At 33.5% G+C, this 21,127-nt stretch overlaps 1 protein-coding gene across 1 annotated transcript; it reads left to right on the top strand.

Annotated features, from left to right (window-relative positions):
* Positions 1-35: 35 nt before the first annotated feature.
* ighmbp2 (immunoglobulin mu DNA binding protein 2) lies at positions 36-15,968 on the top strand. Its single transcript, NM_001044900.1, is given in 15 exon segments — positions 36-223; positions 1,945-2,114; positions 2,216-2,411; positions 3,136-3,233; positions 3,333-3,496; positions 4,263-4,463; positions 5,253-5,400; positions 5,506-5,680; positions 6,116-6,298; positions 8,485-8,603; positions 8,692-8,786; positions 8,866-8,989; positions 10,706-11,539; positions 13,441-13,640; positions 15,427-15,968. Coding segments are annotated over 15 exon segments (2,982 nt in total). The 5' UTR covers positions 36-146; the 3' UTR covers positions 15,625-15,968.
* The last annotated feature ends 5,159 nt before the right edge of the window (positions 15,969-21,127 follow it).

Raw genomic sequence — 21,127 nt, 5'->3', positions numbered from 1 at the left:
TTATATATAAACAGACTAGACGGCGACACTCACTCACTTCTGTCAGTTATCAAATATTATTATTTTTCAGATCATGATGGTTAAGTTGTAAAGAATCTGGCGAAAAATCTTGGTTACCCGTACCCTGTTTACCCAACTTAACAGCTATGGAGGTTGAAAATTTCGTTTCAAAAACTCTTGAGCTCCTACAAGAAGAGAGAGAAGCTGAACTGGAAGAAACACGGTAAATTACATGTCTATACACTTGTACACATGTTAATGTAGCCATTTATTTATGTTACTCGGATGTATTGTAAATATTACGTTTTAAATGATCCTTCTGCGCCAAATAAAAGTTACAGATAGGCTCATAGACTGTAGCATTAAAATGGCTTTTTTACATGTGCACTGCCACTGACATATTTCTTTAACTACCTGAGCAGTGCAGGGTCACTTTAAAATGGTTAAACTTCCCTTTTCAGACGTGCACATTTTTTTATACAGTATAAATACAAAGCAAACACTGTTATTCATACCAGTGCATGCGTATAATTATAAATGGATCATAGGGCTGTGTAATTTGGCCTAAAATTAAAATCTCGATTTCAATAAATGAACAATTATTTTACTCATTTAATGTTTTTTTCCCTCAGAGTTCACTGACAAGTTATGCACAGTAAATATGCTCACAAATTACAAGTAAGAGGTTTCTGAATGAGGGGTACATTACTTGATTTGAAAGTAATTTAAGGAAACACATTTACTATCTATGATTATTTATTGAACATCATCACTGAAATTAAAACACACATTGCCTAAACAATTGGCTATAAAAAAAATGAAAAGTTGCACTTGCACTTTTGGAAACAAAATCAATCATTTTCATGCTTTTTATATTAAAAGTAGAAAGTAAGCAGTGTCTCATCTAAATAAAATAACTCTTGTATATCCTGTAAGTAATATTTTTAAAAGTGCTTTTCTTCTGTATGAAAAAAAAAACAAATATTCATTCATTCATTTTCTTTTCGGCTTAGTCCCTTTATTAATCCGGGGTCACCACAGCAGAATAAACTTATCCAGCACGTTTTTACGCAGCGGATGCACTTCCAGCCCAACCCATCTCTGGGAATTATCCACACACACACACACACACACACACACACACACATACACTACGGACAATTTAGCCTACCTAATTCACCTGTACTGCATATCTTTGGACCTTCTGCGTCACTCCGTCGCCAAAAAAAAAAAAATTTTAATTAATAATAATAAAAGAAGTTATATATATATATATATATATATATATATATATATATATATATATATATATATATATATATATATATATATATATATAAATCATTTTAGTGTGATATAATATAATATGCCGTCTCAATGCATTTCGGGTACAGTTTCCAATCATCGTCAATGTAGTGCAAAGTAAGGCTCAAAAATAGGTCTATTGTCCTACGTGACCAGGTATCATATATGGCAACATAGTGGCAGCAGAAGTATAAAACAGAATGGGGTCACGTGACTCCACACACGGTAGGGAAAGTAATCGAAAAAAATCGACCTGGAAAAATTTGATCGATTATAGATTCTGAATGTCGATTTCAATTACTGTTTGATTAATCACCCATTTTTTGCATATAATAATAGTAATGCATCATTTTTAATTCATTTGGCCTAAAGTCCCCATAATCTGAAAACAGAAAAAAGCTGTTTTGCTCCACAGGCTAAACTTGTTCCAAAGTGTGCCACACTACTACAAATTAAACCAAAAAAAAATAAAATTTTAAAACATTTTGTATCCTTGGTAACAAAATAGAAGCTGGTTAACAAAGCATGTATGACTTTTGTCTGAAATATCACTGAGATGAAATTCTTCAGTTTTAATAGGTTTCAATGAGGATAGCATGTAGAAGGATTAAATATTATTAAGTATTTTTGTATTGTCAGCGCATGGCAGGAGAATGTGTCTCTCAAGAATCTACAGCACAAAGGAGTGTGTCTGATGAAACTTCAGATCGGAAGCCAGCACACTGGAATGTATGGCAGACTTCTAGTCATTTTTGAACCCAGGAAATGCATAGGGCTCTCAGTTCTACCCAGCAACACTTTTGGACCTGGTGAGACATTGATTTCCTTTGGAGTTTATGATCAATTTATAATTTAGACTTTTTACCCTAGTTCTATCACTACCTAATTGTCTTTTGTATTGTGCTTAAAGGTGATATTATAGGCTTGTATCAGGCAGAGGGTCAGGCTCTGCCTACTCAGTTGGGGTCAGGTGTGGTGACTCGTGCTACTCAAGCATCTCTGACGGTGGCTTTTGATGACACACAGGATGGTACTAATTTAGACAGAGATGGACTCTACAACCTAATGAAACTGGCAAATGATGTGACCTACAGGCGGCTGTCAAGGTATGTACATTTATCACTTCATGGCTCAAAGACTCAACGTTCCATTTTGGTTTATGCAAAATAGTTTTTATTTAGATAGAAATCATTTTAAATGCAAGTAAAGTGTTTGCTTTAATAAAAAAAAAATTGGTGGTAAAATATGGGAGAAATTATGCTTCAGTGTCATAACAAATTTTGATGTAAAAACTCAACAAAGCAGCTGATGTGTTTTGTACTTATTAAAACGTGCACAAATTAGGTGATCATACCCAAGTAAATTACTTATTTATACAAATATCCTAGTTTTTATTATATTAAAATGATATTGGCAAAATCTAATAATTTAAAATGACAGAAAATACTATATTTAAGTTGCACCCTGATCATTTTGGCATATGAATTATTGTTAAATTAAATGTTATTTTAGTGGTTGTCTTCTGTGAAAAATGAATGATAGTCAGTGTTTTTTGTCAAAAAGTGTTTTTTGTTTCTTTTGTCAACTCTTTTTAATTTTACGCGACATTCTTATGTGCAATATTACATTTTCATAGTTTTGATTCTTCTATTTAATGAATTATGTTTAATTTATAATTTGGTCTCTTATTAAATGTCAGTGTTTTTTCCTCGCTTAATATGATATCAATGTTCAGATGAAGACTGAGAGAGAACTTTGGTCATTATGTAATATCTTAAAAAATAAATCCAATAGTGGTCTAAGACTTTGCAATCTCTTTTCTACTTGCAGTGCACTAAAGTCTTTAAATGGATACAGCAACGGTCCTGCATCTCACCTGATCAGTGTTCTTTTTGGTTACTCTGAACCAGGGATCTTATCACATCAGTGTAAGCGTAAACTGCACATCAAGTACTGTTTGAAACAGATGTAAAATATTGCAGCTAAATAACACCTAGTACATTGAAGTTCTAAATATTTTCCTGCAGATGCATTGGAATTTAACAACACCAAGTTAGATGATTCTCAGAAAGAGGCTGTGTCGTTTGCAATATCTCAAAAAGATGTTGCAATCATACATGGACCACCAGGCACTGGCAAAACTACTACAGTGGTTGAAGTGATCCTGCAGGCAGTGAAACAACAACAAAAGGTGAGCTTGATAACATACTCTAAATTTGATTAGACAAGATTGATATTAATTGAGGTTGTATTTCCATCTAATAAAAAATTATGTTTTCCAATGAAGTAATATTATTAAAACATTTTGCCCATTAAGTTGTGAAACAGGACTTTAGAATCAATGGTGGATTTTCAAAAACAAGTTATAATATTTAAAAAAGGGACAGAAAACACTTCAGAAACACTTTTGCATAAATACCAGTTGTGACCGTGGTCCACAAAACCAGTCATAATTTGTTCATAATTGATTTTTTAATAAATACTTTTTCTAATGATGTATGTCTTGTTAAGATAAAACAATATTTGGTTGAGATAAAACTATTTGAACATCTAGTATTTGAAAACAGTCTAAATATTGAGAAAGAAGTTGAGTTAAGAATTAAGTTCTTAACAATGCTTTTTTTTTTATTAAAAAATTACATATTTATATATTTATGTTACTAAATTCAAAAATGTCTTTATGGAGCTTGAGTTTTAGTTATTGTTCTAATAAATTTGGCTTAAACTAAAAAATTACCATTTTGACTCATGTAATGTCTACATTTTTATTACTTTCATTTTTATTTAAAATTCTTACAGACAAGATAATTACAAACATTTTGTTAATGTTAATGGAAGAATATTAGTATATAACATTAAAAGAAGTTTTCCAGAAAGTTCTTGGCACAAATTTCTTTCACTTTTAGCATTTTAAAGTATTTTTAGGGTTTTGGTGTACTTTTTTTGTATATCAACAGGTCTTGTGCTGCGCTCCTTCAAATGTGGCTGTTGATAACTTGGTGGAGCGTCTGGCGAAGAATAAGGTCAAGGTTTTAAGACTGGGTCACCCAGCACGTCTGCTCGAGTCCATTCAGAAACACTCGCTGGATGCGGTCCTTGCACACAGTGACAACACCAACATCATTTCTGATATTCGCAAAGACATGGACAAAGCGTTTGTAAGTTTTTGGTTTCTCAAAATTGTTTTGATTTTATATTTTTAATGGTGAGTGACACGGTGGCTCAGTGGTTAGCACTGTCGCTTCACAGCAAGTCGGTTGGGGGTTCGAGTCCCGGCTGGGACAGTTGGCATTTCTGTGTGGAGTTTGTATGTTCTCATCGTTTTGGCGTGGGTTTCCTCTAAGTGCTCTGGTTTCTCCCACAGACCAAAGATCTGTGCTATAGGTGAATTGAACAAACTAAATTGGCCGTAGTGTAAGTGTGTGAATGAGTGTGTATGAATGTTTTCCAGTACTGGGTTACAGCTGGAAGGGTATACACTGTGTAAAACATATACTAGATAAGTTGGTGGTTCATTCTGCTGTGGTGACCCCTGATAAATAAGGGGACTAAGCCAAAGGAAAATGAATGAATGAATAAATGAATGAAGGAATATTTACTTAGAGATTACTTACCACAGCGCACATTCTCCCATCAAGTTTATTTTTATAGATAACAACCTTTGCTCAGGAAGTTCATTCATAAAGGAAACCTCTCGAGTGGACAGTTTTTTTTTTTTAATGTTCATTTATTTCATTCTAGACTTTTACTTGTTAAAGTATAAGCTATCAATCAGAGGGATATAGAGGCATATAGACAATTGTGTCCATCAAGCTTTTCAGTAGTTCTTTTTATCCAAATTGGTAATTCAGAGGCTCTATAAATTCGAACATCAGGCTTTGTTAGGATCTGATATCTTTTGTAGGCATCTATCATGGTCATAATTAAAAAATCTAATGCATTGACAGAATGAAATTAAGAAGGCACGCGACAAAGGCCAGCGGAGCAATCTGAGACGGGAAATCGGGGAACTGCGGCGAGAGCTGAGGACCAGAGAGGAAACTTCTATCAGTCAGATCCTGAAAAGAGCCGATGTTATTCTAGCAACGAACACTGGTGAGTAAATAAAAGCTTCTATACCGATCGTCGGTTGTATTTCTGGAAATGTTTGTTTGTTCAGGCTTAATTTATACTGAAACGTGATTGATTTGTGTAATACAGGAGCCTCTGATGACGGTCCTCTTAAACATCTTCCTAATGATCATTTTGACCTGGTGGTGATAGATGAGTGCGCTCAGGCTCTGGAGAGCAGCTGTTGGATCGCTCTGCTTAAAGCACGCAAATGTATACTGGCTGGGGATTACAAACAGCTGCCGCCCACTATCAAATCACAGAGGTATGAAGGAAAAGGAAATGTATCTCACAGTTGTGAATTATTCAGTTTATGGGGTCTATTCTTGACCCACCTTGAACATTTTAATTTCAGGGTGTAACTTTAACCACCGTAGAGCCTTACTCGTCAGGCTAAAATGACTGGGCAGTTATTTTATTGGACTGGTCTGTGTAAAGATTTTTGTTCAATGAGTTTGTCATTGCATGAATTTTTTGGTTTTAGACAGCTTTTTTTTTGTATGTTTTTTTTTTTTTTTTCCATAATTGTTTTCAATTGTTTTTGTTTAAACCTTAAAACATGGTAAAAGGTAATATGAACAAATAAATAATCATGGGGTACCTTTAAGATTTTTATTCAGTGTGTTTTTCATTGCATGGATATTTAGGTTTGTGATGAGAAATGCTTTGCATATTTAAGTGTTATTTATGTCTTTCACAGTGCTGCATCTAAAGGCCTGTCTGTCAGTTTAATGGAGAGGCTGATCAAGAAATATGGAGATTCGGTGGTTCGAATGCTGACCACACAGTACCGTATGAACAGTGCCATCATGCAGTGGGCTTCAGAGCAGATGTATCAGGGAAAACTCATTGCACATCCTTCAGTGGAGAAGCACTTGCTTAGGTATGTAAAAAAGTGTTTTTGTTAATGTTTAATGATTTAGGTAATTCAGGCAATTCTGTAATTAGTGGACATTTTCAGAAGATTTTCAGTTTTTATTTGAAATGTAAAAATTGCAACATTATGAAAACGTTTGTCACTTTTATGACTTTTATCAATTTAAAGCATCCTTGGAGAATAAAAAATGTATACATATATACACATGAATACATTAGTGGTGTAACGGATCACAGATCTCATCATTTAGATCACACTATGTTTTTTTTAATCATGGATCAGACTATTTTTCAGATCAGCAAAAAAAGGGAGGAGACAGATATTATTTGCTTTTTACTTATACAAAATTATTACTGCAAAAAGCATTGGGTTTAACAAACATAACTTGGAACATGTAATTTAAATTAAAATCAAAAAGAGAAACAGCTGAAAAAAAGGAAAATATTCAATATGAAAAGGGATCTTTCCTACTGTTGCTGATAATGCTAAATATAGAAATCTAACGTCTTGTACAAATTTTCAAATATTCAGTTATTTTCAATTAATGATTCAACAATTCACACATAAAACATCATGTTTTATTAAAGGTGGTTAATTTTTGAAAACCTGTTCAGTGACATAATTTTGATGGTTGTTTGTCGCCACCTATTGTTTATATGTAATTGCTACAAAATTCACCAGCGTCAAGTTTATATGTGATCTGTTAACTGTTATCACAGTACTTCTGTGTTAATAAATTGTTTGTAACGAAATGAAAAAATTTAAAAACGGAATTTCTCTCGATCAAACGCAGATTTGAATGCAGCGCTTCCAAGGATTAATAAACATTTGCAAATCATTATCATTAATCATTCAAGTTGGGCGGGTTTGAATTGAGATCACATCATCTTTTACTGTTTAATTGTGCAGCCTTACACTGAATGCATTCATGGAGGCTAAACAAAGAGTGACAGAAAACACCTTTAATATATAACCTAAGGAAGAATGTAGGTCCCACCACACCTTTTTCTATCATCATTATAGTTTACAGAGAAGCCAAAATGCTTTCATACATGTGATTTGAATGACGCAGGAGGCAATCTCTCTGGAACTGTTATAAATTTTGGATTAACCTACAAGTTCAAAATAAGTTATTAATCCGCGGGTCATGTGCTTTCCGAACTGTGGGTTGTGATGCGTATGAATCGCAGATCAACCATGATCCGTTACACTCCTATAATACACATACTCACACACACATTTGTGTGGATATATGCAAGTGCTGGGAAAAAATGAATCGCATCCAAAATAAAAGTTTTGACATAATATATCTGTGTGTGTGTAAATATATATATTTATTATATATAGTTGAAGTCAGAATTATTAGCCCCCCTGAATTATTAGCCGCCCTGTTTATTTTTTCCCCAATTTCTGTTTAATGAAGAGATTTTTTTCAACACATTTCTAACCATAATAGTTTTAATAACTCATTCCAATACTGATTGATTTTATTTTTGTTATGATGAATGTAAATAATATTTGGCTAGATATTTTTTAAGACACTTCTATACAGCTTAAAGTGACATTTAATGGCTTAACTAGGTTAATTATGTTAACTAGGCAGGTTTGGGTAATTAGGCAAGTTATTGTATAATGATGGTTTGTTCTGTAGACTAACGGAAAAAATTATTGCTTAAAGGGGCTAACAATTTTGTCCCCTTAAATGGTTTTAAAATAATTAAAAACTGCTTTTATTTTAGCTGAATTAGAACAAATAAGACTTTCTCCAGAAGAAAAAATATTATTAGACATACTGTGAAAATTTCCTTGCTCTGTTAAAAAAAAAAAAAAAAAAAAAAAAATCAAAGGGGGGCTAATAATTCTGACTTCAACTGCATACGTGATACACACACATACCTTGAAACAAATCTACACAGAACTATTTTGTTGCAGTTGCATAGAAGTTTATATAATTTGTATCATACACATGTTTTATATCTAAATATAAATAATCGTTTTCTCATATATGAATCCATGTGTGTATTTATATATGCATAATCATTTATTCATTTAATTTATACACACAAAAAAAGAAAACTAAATGTAATCATGGTAAGCAAGTTAGATAAAAAAACAAAACAGATCTTATCGTCCCTCAACCCTTTGAATAGCATATATGTTTAGGTTTGCTAGATAACTTTGTGTTTCAACAGAGACCTGGCAGGTGTTGCGGATGTTGAGGAAACCAGAATTCCTCTTCTGCTCGTTGACACTGCAGGCTGTGGACTGAATGAGATGGAGAACACAGATGAGCAGTCCAAAGGGAATCAAGGTTAATTTCAGCTCCAAACAACAATTTAATTCTTTATTGGCTATGAAATACTTTCTTAATTTTGTCTTTCTCCTCTAACGCTCCACAGGAGAAGTGGATATTGTGGCTCTTCATATCAAAGCTCTTACCGAGGCTGGAGTTCAAGTCAAAGACATTGCGATTATTGCTCCCTATAATCTTCAGGTAAGATTATTTTCCTTCACCTAGTTTTAGGATGAATGGCAGTCATGCATTTAAAAAAAGGTGTGTTTGTGTGTTTTAGGTGGATCTTTTAAGACAGAAACTGTCCCATAAATATGCAGAGCTGGAAATTAAGTCTGTTGATGGCTTCCAGGGCAGAGAGAAGGAGGCAGTGGTGTTGTCATTGGTCAGATCCAACAGAAAGGGTACAACAGGATTCTAATTGGCTTAATATTCTTGTTGCATATTTCCATCTGCATGTCAATTTAAATTTGCATGTCTTACTGAATCAACAACTGTTTCAGCAGGGCTCTCCAGTGCGACTAAATTTGACACTATAAAAATTACCTTTGATATTAATGAGGGACACTGGTGGTGTGACTGACCTATTATGGGCTCATGTACCATTACATATATATAATCAGAAAAACAAATAAACTGCCAAAATGTGGATACACTTACATTATGTTGCAGCATAAAATAAGATACAGCGAGGGAAAATAAGTATTGAACACGTCACGTTTTTGCCATGAACAATACAAACATAAAAATAAAACAAAACAAAAAAAATTGAAAAATTAATTATGGTTAATAACAATAAAATGACACAAGGAGAAAGTGCTAAACTACTGAAACGTATTTATTACTTTTATATAAAAAGCTTTTTTAATGAGGGCAACTTTAAAAAGCCTCTCATATGGAGAATAAAGCCACTTGCCCTGTTTAGTTGTGATTATTTATTTATTTTTTTAACAGACTTCAACTCTTGATGGTTCTGTGGGTCTCGTCTGTCAAATCTGATCTGTATTTTGTATTCTATATTGGATTCAGATCAGGTGATTGGCTGGGCCATTCTACAGCTTGATTTTCTTTCTCTGAAAGCATTCGAGAGTTTTCTTGGCTGTGTTTTGGATCATTGTCTTTCTAAAATGTCCACCCTAGTTTCATCTTCATCATCTGATAATGTAGACATTGGACTGAAACCGCTAATACTAATTTACAATGATGAAGGGCAGAGATTTTTTTCAGCTGCTTTTAGGGCTTTCACCACCTTTCTACACCTCCCTTTCTTCATGTGTTCAATACCTTTTCCCTGCATCTTTTTATTTTTATTACACATAACTAAATTTATAAACTAATTAGTTTAGTTTTCTTTGCTTATATGAATTTATTTGGTTTTTGCCAACATAAGGTGAAAGTCAACAGCACCTTTATAAATATGTTTTCAGAGAAAAATGGTAACATGTTTAATACCCTGCTGTATATAACATTGATGTTTATTCCAGTAAGCCAAGAGGCTCCAATAGTGGCATTTCTTTGGAATTTGTGTTTTGTTGAAATCTATCAAACCTAAATATTCAGTTTGATAAGATCGTTTTAGGTTTAATATTCACTGGATATTCACCTGCTTTAGGGACTTTCTGGCAATTACATCTACAGTGCAAGAAACCTAAACAAACCTGTCAAATTTTTGGTAATGAAATTAATTTCAGCTGGCCTACAGATTACATTTCATCAATACAATGTTTATTATGCATGCATTACTCAATTACTTTAGAAAAAACAGTCATTTTATTTTAGATTCTTTAATTGACCTAATAACCATGTTCATTCATTCATTCATTCATTCATTTTCTTATCAGCTTAGTCATTTTATTAATCAGGGATTGCCACAGCGGAATGAACCGCCTAAATGCCATTTTTCCTTTTCTAAAGTTTGTAGATAGTTCCCAATGGCCAGAATGACTTACTACTGATAGCATTTTGCCACTATCTTTTGTAATATGTTTACAATACACTTTTTGTATATAAATTCAGTTTCTGTAATTTTTTTTTAATATAGGAGCACAAGCTTGACCTGCTTTAATTTTGTGGGCATAAAGATAGCCTGTGATATTACGTTTTATTTATTTATCTGACAGGTGAGGTTGGCTTTCTTGCTGAAGACCGAAGGATCAATGTGGCTGTGACTCGTGCCAGACGGCAGCTCGTTGTGGTTTGTGATTCTCAAACGGTTCGAAACCACGACTTCCTCAAATCACTAGTGGACTATATGTCTAAGCATGGAGAACTTCGCACCGCCTTTGAGTACCTGGAAGACTGTGTAGCGCAGAATTACACTCGTGATGAAAAGGACAAACAGACCAAAGGTAAAGACACCACATCCGCAAAGCAGAAGACCAAGAACCAGGACAAGAAGCAAGAAGAACACAGGAAAAGTGCAAACAACAAAAACAGTGGAGCCAATCAGTCCGGTGTTCATCATAAAAACACCAATTCACACCATCCTAAACCCAAAGATGCAGATCAGACGCAAAGTAAAAGAAAGGAGATCAAGGAGCAACTTTTGAACTTTCTTAAAGATCCAGACAAGACAGAACTAGAGTTTCCTTCCACTTTAAATTCCCAGGATCGTCTACTGGTCCATGAGCTCTCTGAAGAAATTGGTTTGAGGCACGAAAGCCAGGGAGAAGGGAAAAGCCGCCACATCACTGTGTCCCGGTCTCCATCAGGACTCGGTAATGAGCCTAAACCTGATAAACCAGATGAAGCCCCATGTACAGTTGCAAAAGAGTCACCAAATAAACCCTCGCAGCCAACCGTTGATCTGAAAAGCCTACATTTGGAGCGCATGCGACGAGAGCAGGAGAAACGAGAGGAGAAAAAACAGCAAAAACAACAGAGTGCCAGACCGGAACCAAATTTTAATGCTAGTAAAAGCCAGTCCGTTAAGAAACCTAAAGGAACTTCCAAAGGTTTGTGAACTCTTCTCTTTATGTCTGAATTTCTCGATACTTTCATCATCTGTGGCCTTTTCCATCTGGTATTAAAATGCGTTGTCACTGATCTGGCCACAAGTGGTTCGCTGAGGCCTCTCTTTTAGGGGTTTCATTGTGACCCTCATTTTATTTAGTCTCAACATCAAATGGGCGCTCGTCCAGGATATTAAAGATTCCTAAATTATTTGGAAGTGAAACTATATGCATTGTGATATATATCTTGAGTGTTGGATGGTGTGTGTGAGATAGCTGACGTTGTTCTCAGGCATTTCAGGCATTATGGTAGCATTTGACTTACAGACTTTTATTTTAAAACTGAGTTGGGAACAAATTGAAAAGTGCAGAAAGGATGGCTTACTGGTGATTGCAAGCCATCACACAAACTACAGAATGAACAAACCCATGTTATACAAGCAGGACAGCAAATTAACGAAAAGGATCTGTGGCAAAATATTTTTGAGAAATCGATTCTGCATCTTTTCTGAGATTTTCAAAAATGCATCACTGTTGTTAATTCCACATAACAACAGGCTCTAGGCTAGTTTTTAACCATACACAAATGTTTTTATGTCATAAGATAAATGTAAACACAGCTTACTATAAACAGTCTTGTAATTCGCTTAAACTTCCTAACTTAATTAATTATTAATTTAGGTTTAAGTGGTATTTTATGAATTGGATGCAAGCAGAGAACAGCTGTTTCTAAAATATATAGCACCATCTGCTGTTATAAACTAAGCTTGGATCAATTTCTCGAATGATTTTCCCACCACAGCTCTAATTGCAACTTCGATTTTAACTACAATTAGTGCATTTAACTACAACACAGCTAAATAGGAGCTCGTTGTTTGGGTGCGCTTTCTAACAACACTTCCTGTAAAGATCTCTTTTGAGGCAGTGTTAATGCATTTGACTACTCGTGGACACTTAATACACTTCATTGAATATGTACACATAGACATCACCTTATTTATTATTATTTTTGCTTTGAAAGACACTATGTACTATATAACTGCAGGTGTTTAATTATATATATATATATATATATATATATATATATATATATATATATATATATATATATATATATATATATATATATATATATATATATATATATATATAATGTCCGCCCTATACACCACTTCTTAAAAATTTTGATTGTAAGCAGAGAAAAGCTGTTTTTAATATACATTGCACCATCTGCTGATAACTAAGCTCAAATTGATTTCTCAAATGATTTTCCCACCACAGCTCTAACTGCAACTTCGATTTTGAATTCAATTAGTGCATTTAACTACAACACAGCTAAATATGAGTCCGTTGTTTAGGTTCGCTTTCTCACAACACTTCCCAAAAAGATCACTTTTGGGGCAGTTTGAATGCATTTTGACTAATTGAGTAGTCAGATGCATATTTGATACACAAATACACTTTATTAAACATGTACACAGACATCACCTGTTTTTTTTTTTGTTTTTTTTGGAAGGACTCTATATACTATATTACTGCAGGTTAACTGTGTTTTTATATCATGTCAGCCCTATACACAACTCCTTAACTTTTCGAATTTTGATTGTAATGCAATAATGTGCACCTTTTTTAAGCTTATTTAAACAAAAAATATTGTGAAAAGCTCTATAGAAATAAACTTGTATTGAATTGAATTGAATAGAGTTGAATGAGTATATAATATTAAAGCAATCCAATCAAATGTGCTTTTGACAACCTCTGGAAGTGCTCAGAAGTTTATGGCGGTTAAGACTATTTAAACATGGATTTATTGACATCATCCACTAGTGAAAAAATACATATTAATATCGGGTTTACAAGGCCACTGTCTTATACATCATGATCAATATGTATTTCTTTCATAGGAACTTCAAAGATAAAAGCAGGAGCCACAGATATTGCTGCGGCTGCCAATGGAGATGATGATTTTGATGCTCTCATCAATGCTGTGGTTAAAGCAGAAAGTGTGTGTGGTTTTGTGAAATGCAAAGCCAGTGTGCTGACGCTAGGACAACTCTGCATTTACTGTAACAGACAGTACTGCTTGAGTCACCATATACCCGAGGTACAACTTTTTATTAAAAGGGTGATCATATTATGGGGGGAAAAAAAATATTTTCAGGTATTTTAGAGTGTGTTCAGTGTAACATTATAATAGGCTGTAAATTAAAAAACTCAACTTTGTTCCCTATTGAAATAAAAAAAAAATTGACAGAAGTTTTAGTTTTGTTTAATAATCAGTAATGTTGTTCTATTAGGTTACTTAATATAGGACATTATAATGTGCACTCTTCTTTTTACATTTTATTTTACATTCATGGGAAATGTACAGTAATGAATGTAGAATAAAAAAAAAGGTGGCTGTTCTTGTGAATTTGACTTATAATGTTCTATATAGATTTTCTTAATCAGAAATCAGGAATATCTTAAGATGATGTTGCATGGATGAAGCTGGATACATGCTTTTATACAAGTCAACAAACATCTGAACAATTGATTTAGCAAATAATTTTGAACAGTTCCGGCATTCCTATTTCCCTCAGTAGTATTTGAAGTTAGAATTAGTTTCTCATATTCTGTATGTTGAAATTAGTTTCCTACAGTGTAATGTGCTGGTGTAGTTTTAACATGCAGTAGCCCAAAAATAAAAATAGCAGACGTTATTTAATGAACCAGAAAAATATGTAGCACAGGGAACTGCATGCTAAAAAAAGGAGACTGAATTAACTAAAATTTTAAAATGCAAGAGCTGGGACAAACCAAATTTGGTGGCCGAAAATGATTTCAAGTGCATTTTCTCATCTTTTTTTTTTTTTTAAGGCAAAATGGTTTTATGTGTCTTAAGTTCTGACAAAAATCATTTGAGTGTACACTATCTAACAAAAGTCTTGTCTATCCAAGTTTTAGGAACAACAAATAATAACTTGAATTCACGTTGAGCATTTGCTATGAAGTGGCTTATATGAAAGGCAAAGGCCTCTAGATTACACTTATTCTATCAAAATAAAATATGATCATGCCTTGATTTTTAATTATTTAATTAGGACAGTAAGGTCTGACTTTGCAAAAGGCTTGTAACTTAAACAGAAATAATGTGCAGTATAGAATATAAAATCATGGTGCAGTGGGAAAAGAATGAATATTGTGTATGACTCCCATGAGCTTGGATGACTGCATCCACACATCTCTGCAATGACTCAAATAACCCATTAATAAAGTCATCAGGAATGGCAAAGAAAGCGTTCATGCAGGACTCACAGAGTTCATCAAGATTCTTTGGATGCATCTTCAGTGCCTCTTACTTCATCTTACCCCAGACATGCTCAATAATGTTCATTCTGGTGTCTGGGCTGGCCAATTCTAGAGCACCTTGACCTTCTTTGCTTTCAGCAACTTTGAGGTGGGGGCTGAAGTATAAGGAGGAGCACTATCCTGCTGAAGAATTTGCCCTCTCCTGTGGTTTGTAATGTAATGGGCAGCCCAAATGTCTTGATACCTCAGGCTGTTGATGTTGCCATCCACTCTGCAGACCTCTAGCATGTCCCCATACTCAGTGTAACCCCAAACTATGATTTCTCCTTCACCAAACTTGACTGATTTCTGTGAGAATCTTGGGTCCATGCATGTTTTAAACTTTTCCAAATGAACAACTAGATGTCAGGTTATTATTTGTTGCTCTTACAACTTGGATTGATGACAAGACTTTTGTCAGGTAGTGTAGCTATAAAATAGTCCTTGAAACTCATTACAAAACCTTTAATAATAAAACATTTAATATATGCCCCCTTAAAACAATATTACAGAAGGCATTTTGTGTAACACAATTTAAGTAATGTATTTTCTTTATTTAGGTTCACGGATGTGGAGACAAGGCAAAATCTCAGGCTAGAATGAGGATAAGCAAAGAAGGAGTGCTCTACGCAGGAAGTGGACAGAAGGACAAATCAGTGGATCCAAACAAAAAAGCATATCTACAGAGAAAACTAGACTCTAAACTCAAAGATATGGCGTCGCAGAGAAAAACAAAAGCCAAAGACAAAGAAAACTGAAATTCAATGAGACTCTTTTGATGCTTTTTTAATTGAAATGTGCTGGTAATTTACTTGAAAGAAAATGTATACAGGAATGTATAATGTATATAGGAAGATTTCCTCGCTGTAAGTTTAGGTGATTATTTATTACAGATACACACTGGCATGTTGAAATATGGGTTTCAGAATGACTTAAAATACACACTCTAATGCTAGTCTGAATCCCTGCACAAGATTTATGTCTTGCAGAATTGTTGTTGAGAGCTTTGGGGGTTGCTTTTCTTTCTCTCTCAGTTATTGATGCGTTATTATTTATGTCATTTATAATCTTTCTAAAGAAAGCCGGTTAAGCAGAGCCTTTGTGTGGGTTTGTTTAATGCTATATATAATACATTTTTCTGCAGCATACGCTCTGGCTGTTTGGTGTATCTTTCCACAAGAGGACACAAGAGACCCAGGCTGCGTTGTGAGCCTATTGGAAGCATTTAGTAGAGGTTTTGCATGATGAACACATTAAATGGGAGTATTACAGGTACAGTATGGCCTGTAATTCTTATGATAAAAATATCTGGGTTGTTTTAAACTTTCATGTCAGAGTTTGATTTTCTTGCAGGATATGTCATTAAACACTGTAAGTGTTATTTTTGTGTGGTAGGTTGTGGTGTTTGTTTTGGTCAGGACACTTTTATTCACATTGTAAAGTAAAATGACAAAATATTTGACCATCATGTAATGTTCTTATAATCTAAGAATTAAGTGTAAATTCATAAGCATGGTCTGATTTAAACATTTAATCGAGTTAGCTGAACTGCAGTATTTGTATTACTGTAATTACAGTAGTAGTAGTCTTCTTTGACAGCCCTGTGACTTCCAGATGACACAGGTAGATGATACTCTGTGCTTGAAATGCTTGCCTTAAAATAGCTCAGAAATGTTCTGCCTCAGAAATAGCTCAAGTAAATGGTTACAAAATAGAAACATCCTAATACGAAACATGTCATGAGTCTGCTTTTTAAAATCTGGTAATAAAAAATTAAATGAGAAATACAACACACTCTGCCAAAGGTCTGTTTAGTGACTGATGTGCAAAATACATAAGCAGCATCAGGAATCCAACCAATCACTTTCTGGTCTTAGTGAGTGTAATGAATATATTATGTTTAACAAAGTGAATGAATATGCCAAATACTTTGAAAAACAAAAACATGCAAGTTTCCTGAAACTCACATATAATTATATGGTTTACAATAATGCATATGTCTGAGTTCTTCTGATTTAGGCTGATTGCATCACATAAATCTGAGATTTTACACAAAAAAATAAATAAATTAAATGGAGAAAACATTTTTAGACAAGCAAACCTTATTGTCTTGTTTTAAGAAATAAAACAAATAATGGATGAAGCAAAATCTTTTTTCAAGGGGAAAAACAAAATTATTTAGCTTACCCTATTAGCAGATTATTTAGCTTGTTTAAAAAAAAATAACTTAATTTTGGCATATTATTTCTGTGAACAGGAAAATAAGTTTTGCTTGCCTATAAAAATCTTCTTGATATAAGGATTTTAGATATTTGGACTAGAAAGAAAATTAAAAAATTAGGTAAGAAAAGCATATATATATATTTTTTGTAATGTAACTTAAACACATTTTTAGAAACTAATATTTAAATAAGTAGAAATCAAATGCAAAGACACTTTCTCAAAATCAGAGAACAGCAATGATTGTAGAACAAAGAAATAATGCAACAAAACCCCTGTCGGTTACAGTCAAAAATGCACAGACCCTTTTTTTAAATAAGCACAAATGTGGCTGCAGGACATCACTAGTCTCTCAGCTGTGACCTTGATCACTTTTCCAGAGATTTTCAGTCCAGTGCAGGTCAGGACTGATGTGATGATCACTGATGAGCGATCCATGTTTGGATTAATAAAGAAAAGAAATACAAATTTTCTTGTGATTTTGGATTTGGAAAGAATTAGATTTTTTTTAAAAATAAAACTAATTAAGATTATTAACTAATTGAGATTGTGTTGCACGTTTCAAAACACATTGAGAGGCGAAGTTTGAATACACAAATCTGAAAATTAGACTGGAAAGGTGACAAAAAAGTTGTTGATTTGGAATATAGTGCAGAATGTGTATATGATCATTTTTGTTTATTTGTTTTGGATCCCAGGTGCTGATCGTACTATGTCTATAACTGAGTTGCTGCAGAATTTATGTATAAACGTTTAAAAAAAATTTTATATAAGAATTTATTATTATTATTATTATTATTATTTTAATCCTGTCGTGGGAACTAGCACATGATAGTCCATATAATGGGCATGTGTTGTGGAGGATTTTTGTAGTGAATTTGAAGGGGATTTCTTAAAATGTAAATTTCTCATCATTACCAATAGTTTGTTAGTCGTTTACAGTATTTTTTAAATCAAAATATATAGATGTCTAAATATGGATGTTTTTTTTTTTTATTTTTTTTATTTTAATTTTTTTGCTGTAAAAATGGGCTATGCAAGAGGCAGGTCCACATTCATGTGACAAAGGTGGGGAAAAAAAAGAGACGCTGCTCGATGCAGCTGTAATGTTAAGGTCGAAAACATAAAAAAAAAAATATATATATATATATATATATATGAGCAATATCACACTCGTAGCAGTGCGATATGGCTGTATATCGGCACTGGTGGGAGGCGTGTGATGCGGCCGAGTGCCCTAGTGCCCCCACCAGTGCGATATACAGCTATATCGCACTGCTACGAGTGTGATATAGCGTTTTTACAACAGTTTGATGGCATAATTGTGTATATAAAAACAAAATTAAACACGGAAAGTTTCAAAAACCCTTTTGTATGTGGAACTACTTTCTTCCACATTGGATTCAAATCATAAGCTGACAGTTAAAACAGTTGAGCAAGAATCTTTTAAATTTTAGATCTGTGTCTGCTTTTTGTTGGTTGTATGTGGGCGGAGTAATACACAAAGGGTAAAGAGGCTGTAGGAGTTCTGATATTGCAGAATATCGCACGGCTATCAGCCAATCAGATTTGAGAACCAGACAGAACTGTTGTATATATATATATATATATATATATATATATATATATATATATATATATATATATATAGAGAGAGAGAGAGAGAGAGAGAGAGAGAGAGAGAGAGAGAGAGAGAGAGAGAGAGAGAGAACGCATTTGGGTGAACCAGCTTGTACGTGGTCAAATGTCATTAATCTGAAAAAAAATACGGAGACAGGACAATTTTTTTCCTGGAGGGAGCTAAAGTCAGGTAAAGACCATTGTAGTTAGGGGGGTTGTGTACACTACAGGAAGTTTGTTAATAGCTTTAACGTCACTCTCAAACATTTACAGTGAAATGGGCTTAATGTGTAAAAATTATACCTTTAAAATGTCAGATTATCTGTAGTGTGAAGTTTTAGTTTAAAAAGATCTTATTGACCTACAGTTTGTCTTTTACCAGTCTTTCATTTTCTCTAATTTTAAAATAATAATAAGCCCCATCAGTCAGGCTGCTCTTCCCTCAGGATTATATGCAATTTTTTTATACTCTTGTTGTACCTCTACAGCAACGTAAGCTGTTTGTTTCTGTGAATTGGAATAAAAATACATTTGTTCGGATAAGTCATGAAGAAGTTTAAATCGAGGGATTTCAGGATTGTATTTCCCATTATTTTCAATGGATCTGCTTCTGCTGGCAGTACATGATTTTTGTGACTTGATGACATTCAAAAAGCACAGTTCTGCATCTTTCCCACATAAAAAACTTCATTTCTTTATTGTGTTTTAAGCAATGCACCATCGATTTTACTATGAACTGCTCCGGGTTCTTTCTGAAGACATCTGAGATTATTTTTAGAGCTAGATTAATTGAAGGCCTGTGTGAGCACTTAATACGATGGCACAGAGGACATTGTGTCCATGTACATTCCCAATGTTTCTGAATGTAGAGTTTAGAAAGCAGTGTTTGCAACTCAGTGTGATAAGGACATCGAAAACATCTCAGCATGCATCGTAAGGACATCTCCCAACCAAATAGTTTTTCTTCAGCCTTCAGTGACTTAAATACATAAGTTTATAACCAGTGTTTTCTCTTTTAAAATCTTCCAATCTGCAAGTATAGTACCTTGTGACTGGGACAAAATAGCTTGACCCAAAGTTTAAAGTGTTTCCTTTTAGTGATGTCAGAAATGCCTCTGTTTTATCTCTAAAAACTTGATTTTCATGGCAAAATATATCTCACATTAGAAGATGATTCATGAGTCATACAAAAGACATACTTCATCAAAAAGGAAACAGCAAGAAATTTGTTTTATTGGAGATTTACCAGAAAAATTTAATAAAATTTATACAAGACTTGTTTAATTAAACAAAGTGTCCAGTCTCATTTTAAAAAGAAACTGCTGCATAAACATGCAAGTATTTTGAGCTACAAACGTGGAGGTAGTTATGACCTGTTAGCTATCAGGATGTAAATCAGTTTTATACAGCATGCAGTTAGTAAACAAGACGATTAGCTGAGGATGAGAAGGACAGTGTTAACAAAAAATGAAAGTATAAGTTAAAAGAAAAATAAATATCCAGCATTTTTACATATTGCTCCCATATATAACAATCACAAATCGCCGTGTTTAATGTATGGTGTTTTGGTGAGAATATGTCTGTGGGTTTATTTTATTTTGTTTAAAATATATAACATGGGTCCTGTTATATTTTATTTTGTATATGGAATAGTGGCAGAAAATACTGAACCACATTTAACAGTGTGATTTAAAAGATAAATGCACAAGACATCAGATTCTATCTGAAATCTACAAAGTAGAGACGAGAAAGCAAACCAGGAGTTATGAATAGTTAATTGTTAATCTTTAATTAAAGAAATGTTAACATTTGTCAAACAATCGAAGAGATCATTTGTGTGAAAATGCATCAGTATATATATTGCAATGTGCGAGTGTAGTCTGAATCATTTAACTTGATTATACCACCTTGGATATTTATTGAAAGTGCCCACAAAGAAATAAAGATAAAAACTAATTTAGGCCATTCCGATTAAATATACCAAAATATTTTTGTGCTATACATGTTGTAAAAAGATATAAATTATTTGAAGATTCAAAAGAACCTACACTCTTTTGTGAATCTCTGAAGGTTATGGAGAATATTGTAGATTATTTTTTAAAGTGATATTAGCAAGTTTTACTTCTAACTGCACGTCCTATAATGAACTGAATAACGAAATGAACTACTTTTCACATTTCGATTCAACTTCAAAGAAATGAATTATGAGGAAACAGAGTAATGTTATGCATTATGTATAAGTTCCTTATTAAAAGACATAAATAACTGTTGTATAAATAATTAACAAAATGTATCATTGGTCAAGTTAATAAGTTGAACACATGCCCCTGAATATTACAGTTCACTAACAAGAGGCCGTTAGAGACATATGAGTTTACTACAAGCTCAAAACAAACCTCAAACAAACTCAGCCAGAACAAC

This window comes from Danio rerio, chromosome 18, assembly GCF_052040795.2.
Source record: "Danio rerio strain M-AB ecotype USA chromosome 18, GRCz13ab, whole genome shotgun sequence".
Taxonomy (NCBI): domain Eukaryota; kingdom Metazoa; phylum Chordata; class Actinopteri; order Cypriniformes; family Danionidae; genus Danio; species Danio rerio.
Note: the sequence above shows the minus strand (reverse complement) of the source record. Positions and strands in the feature narration are given on the sequence as shown.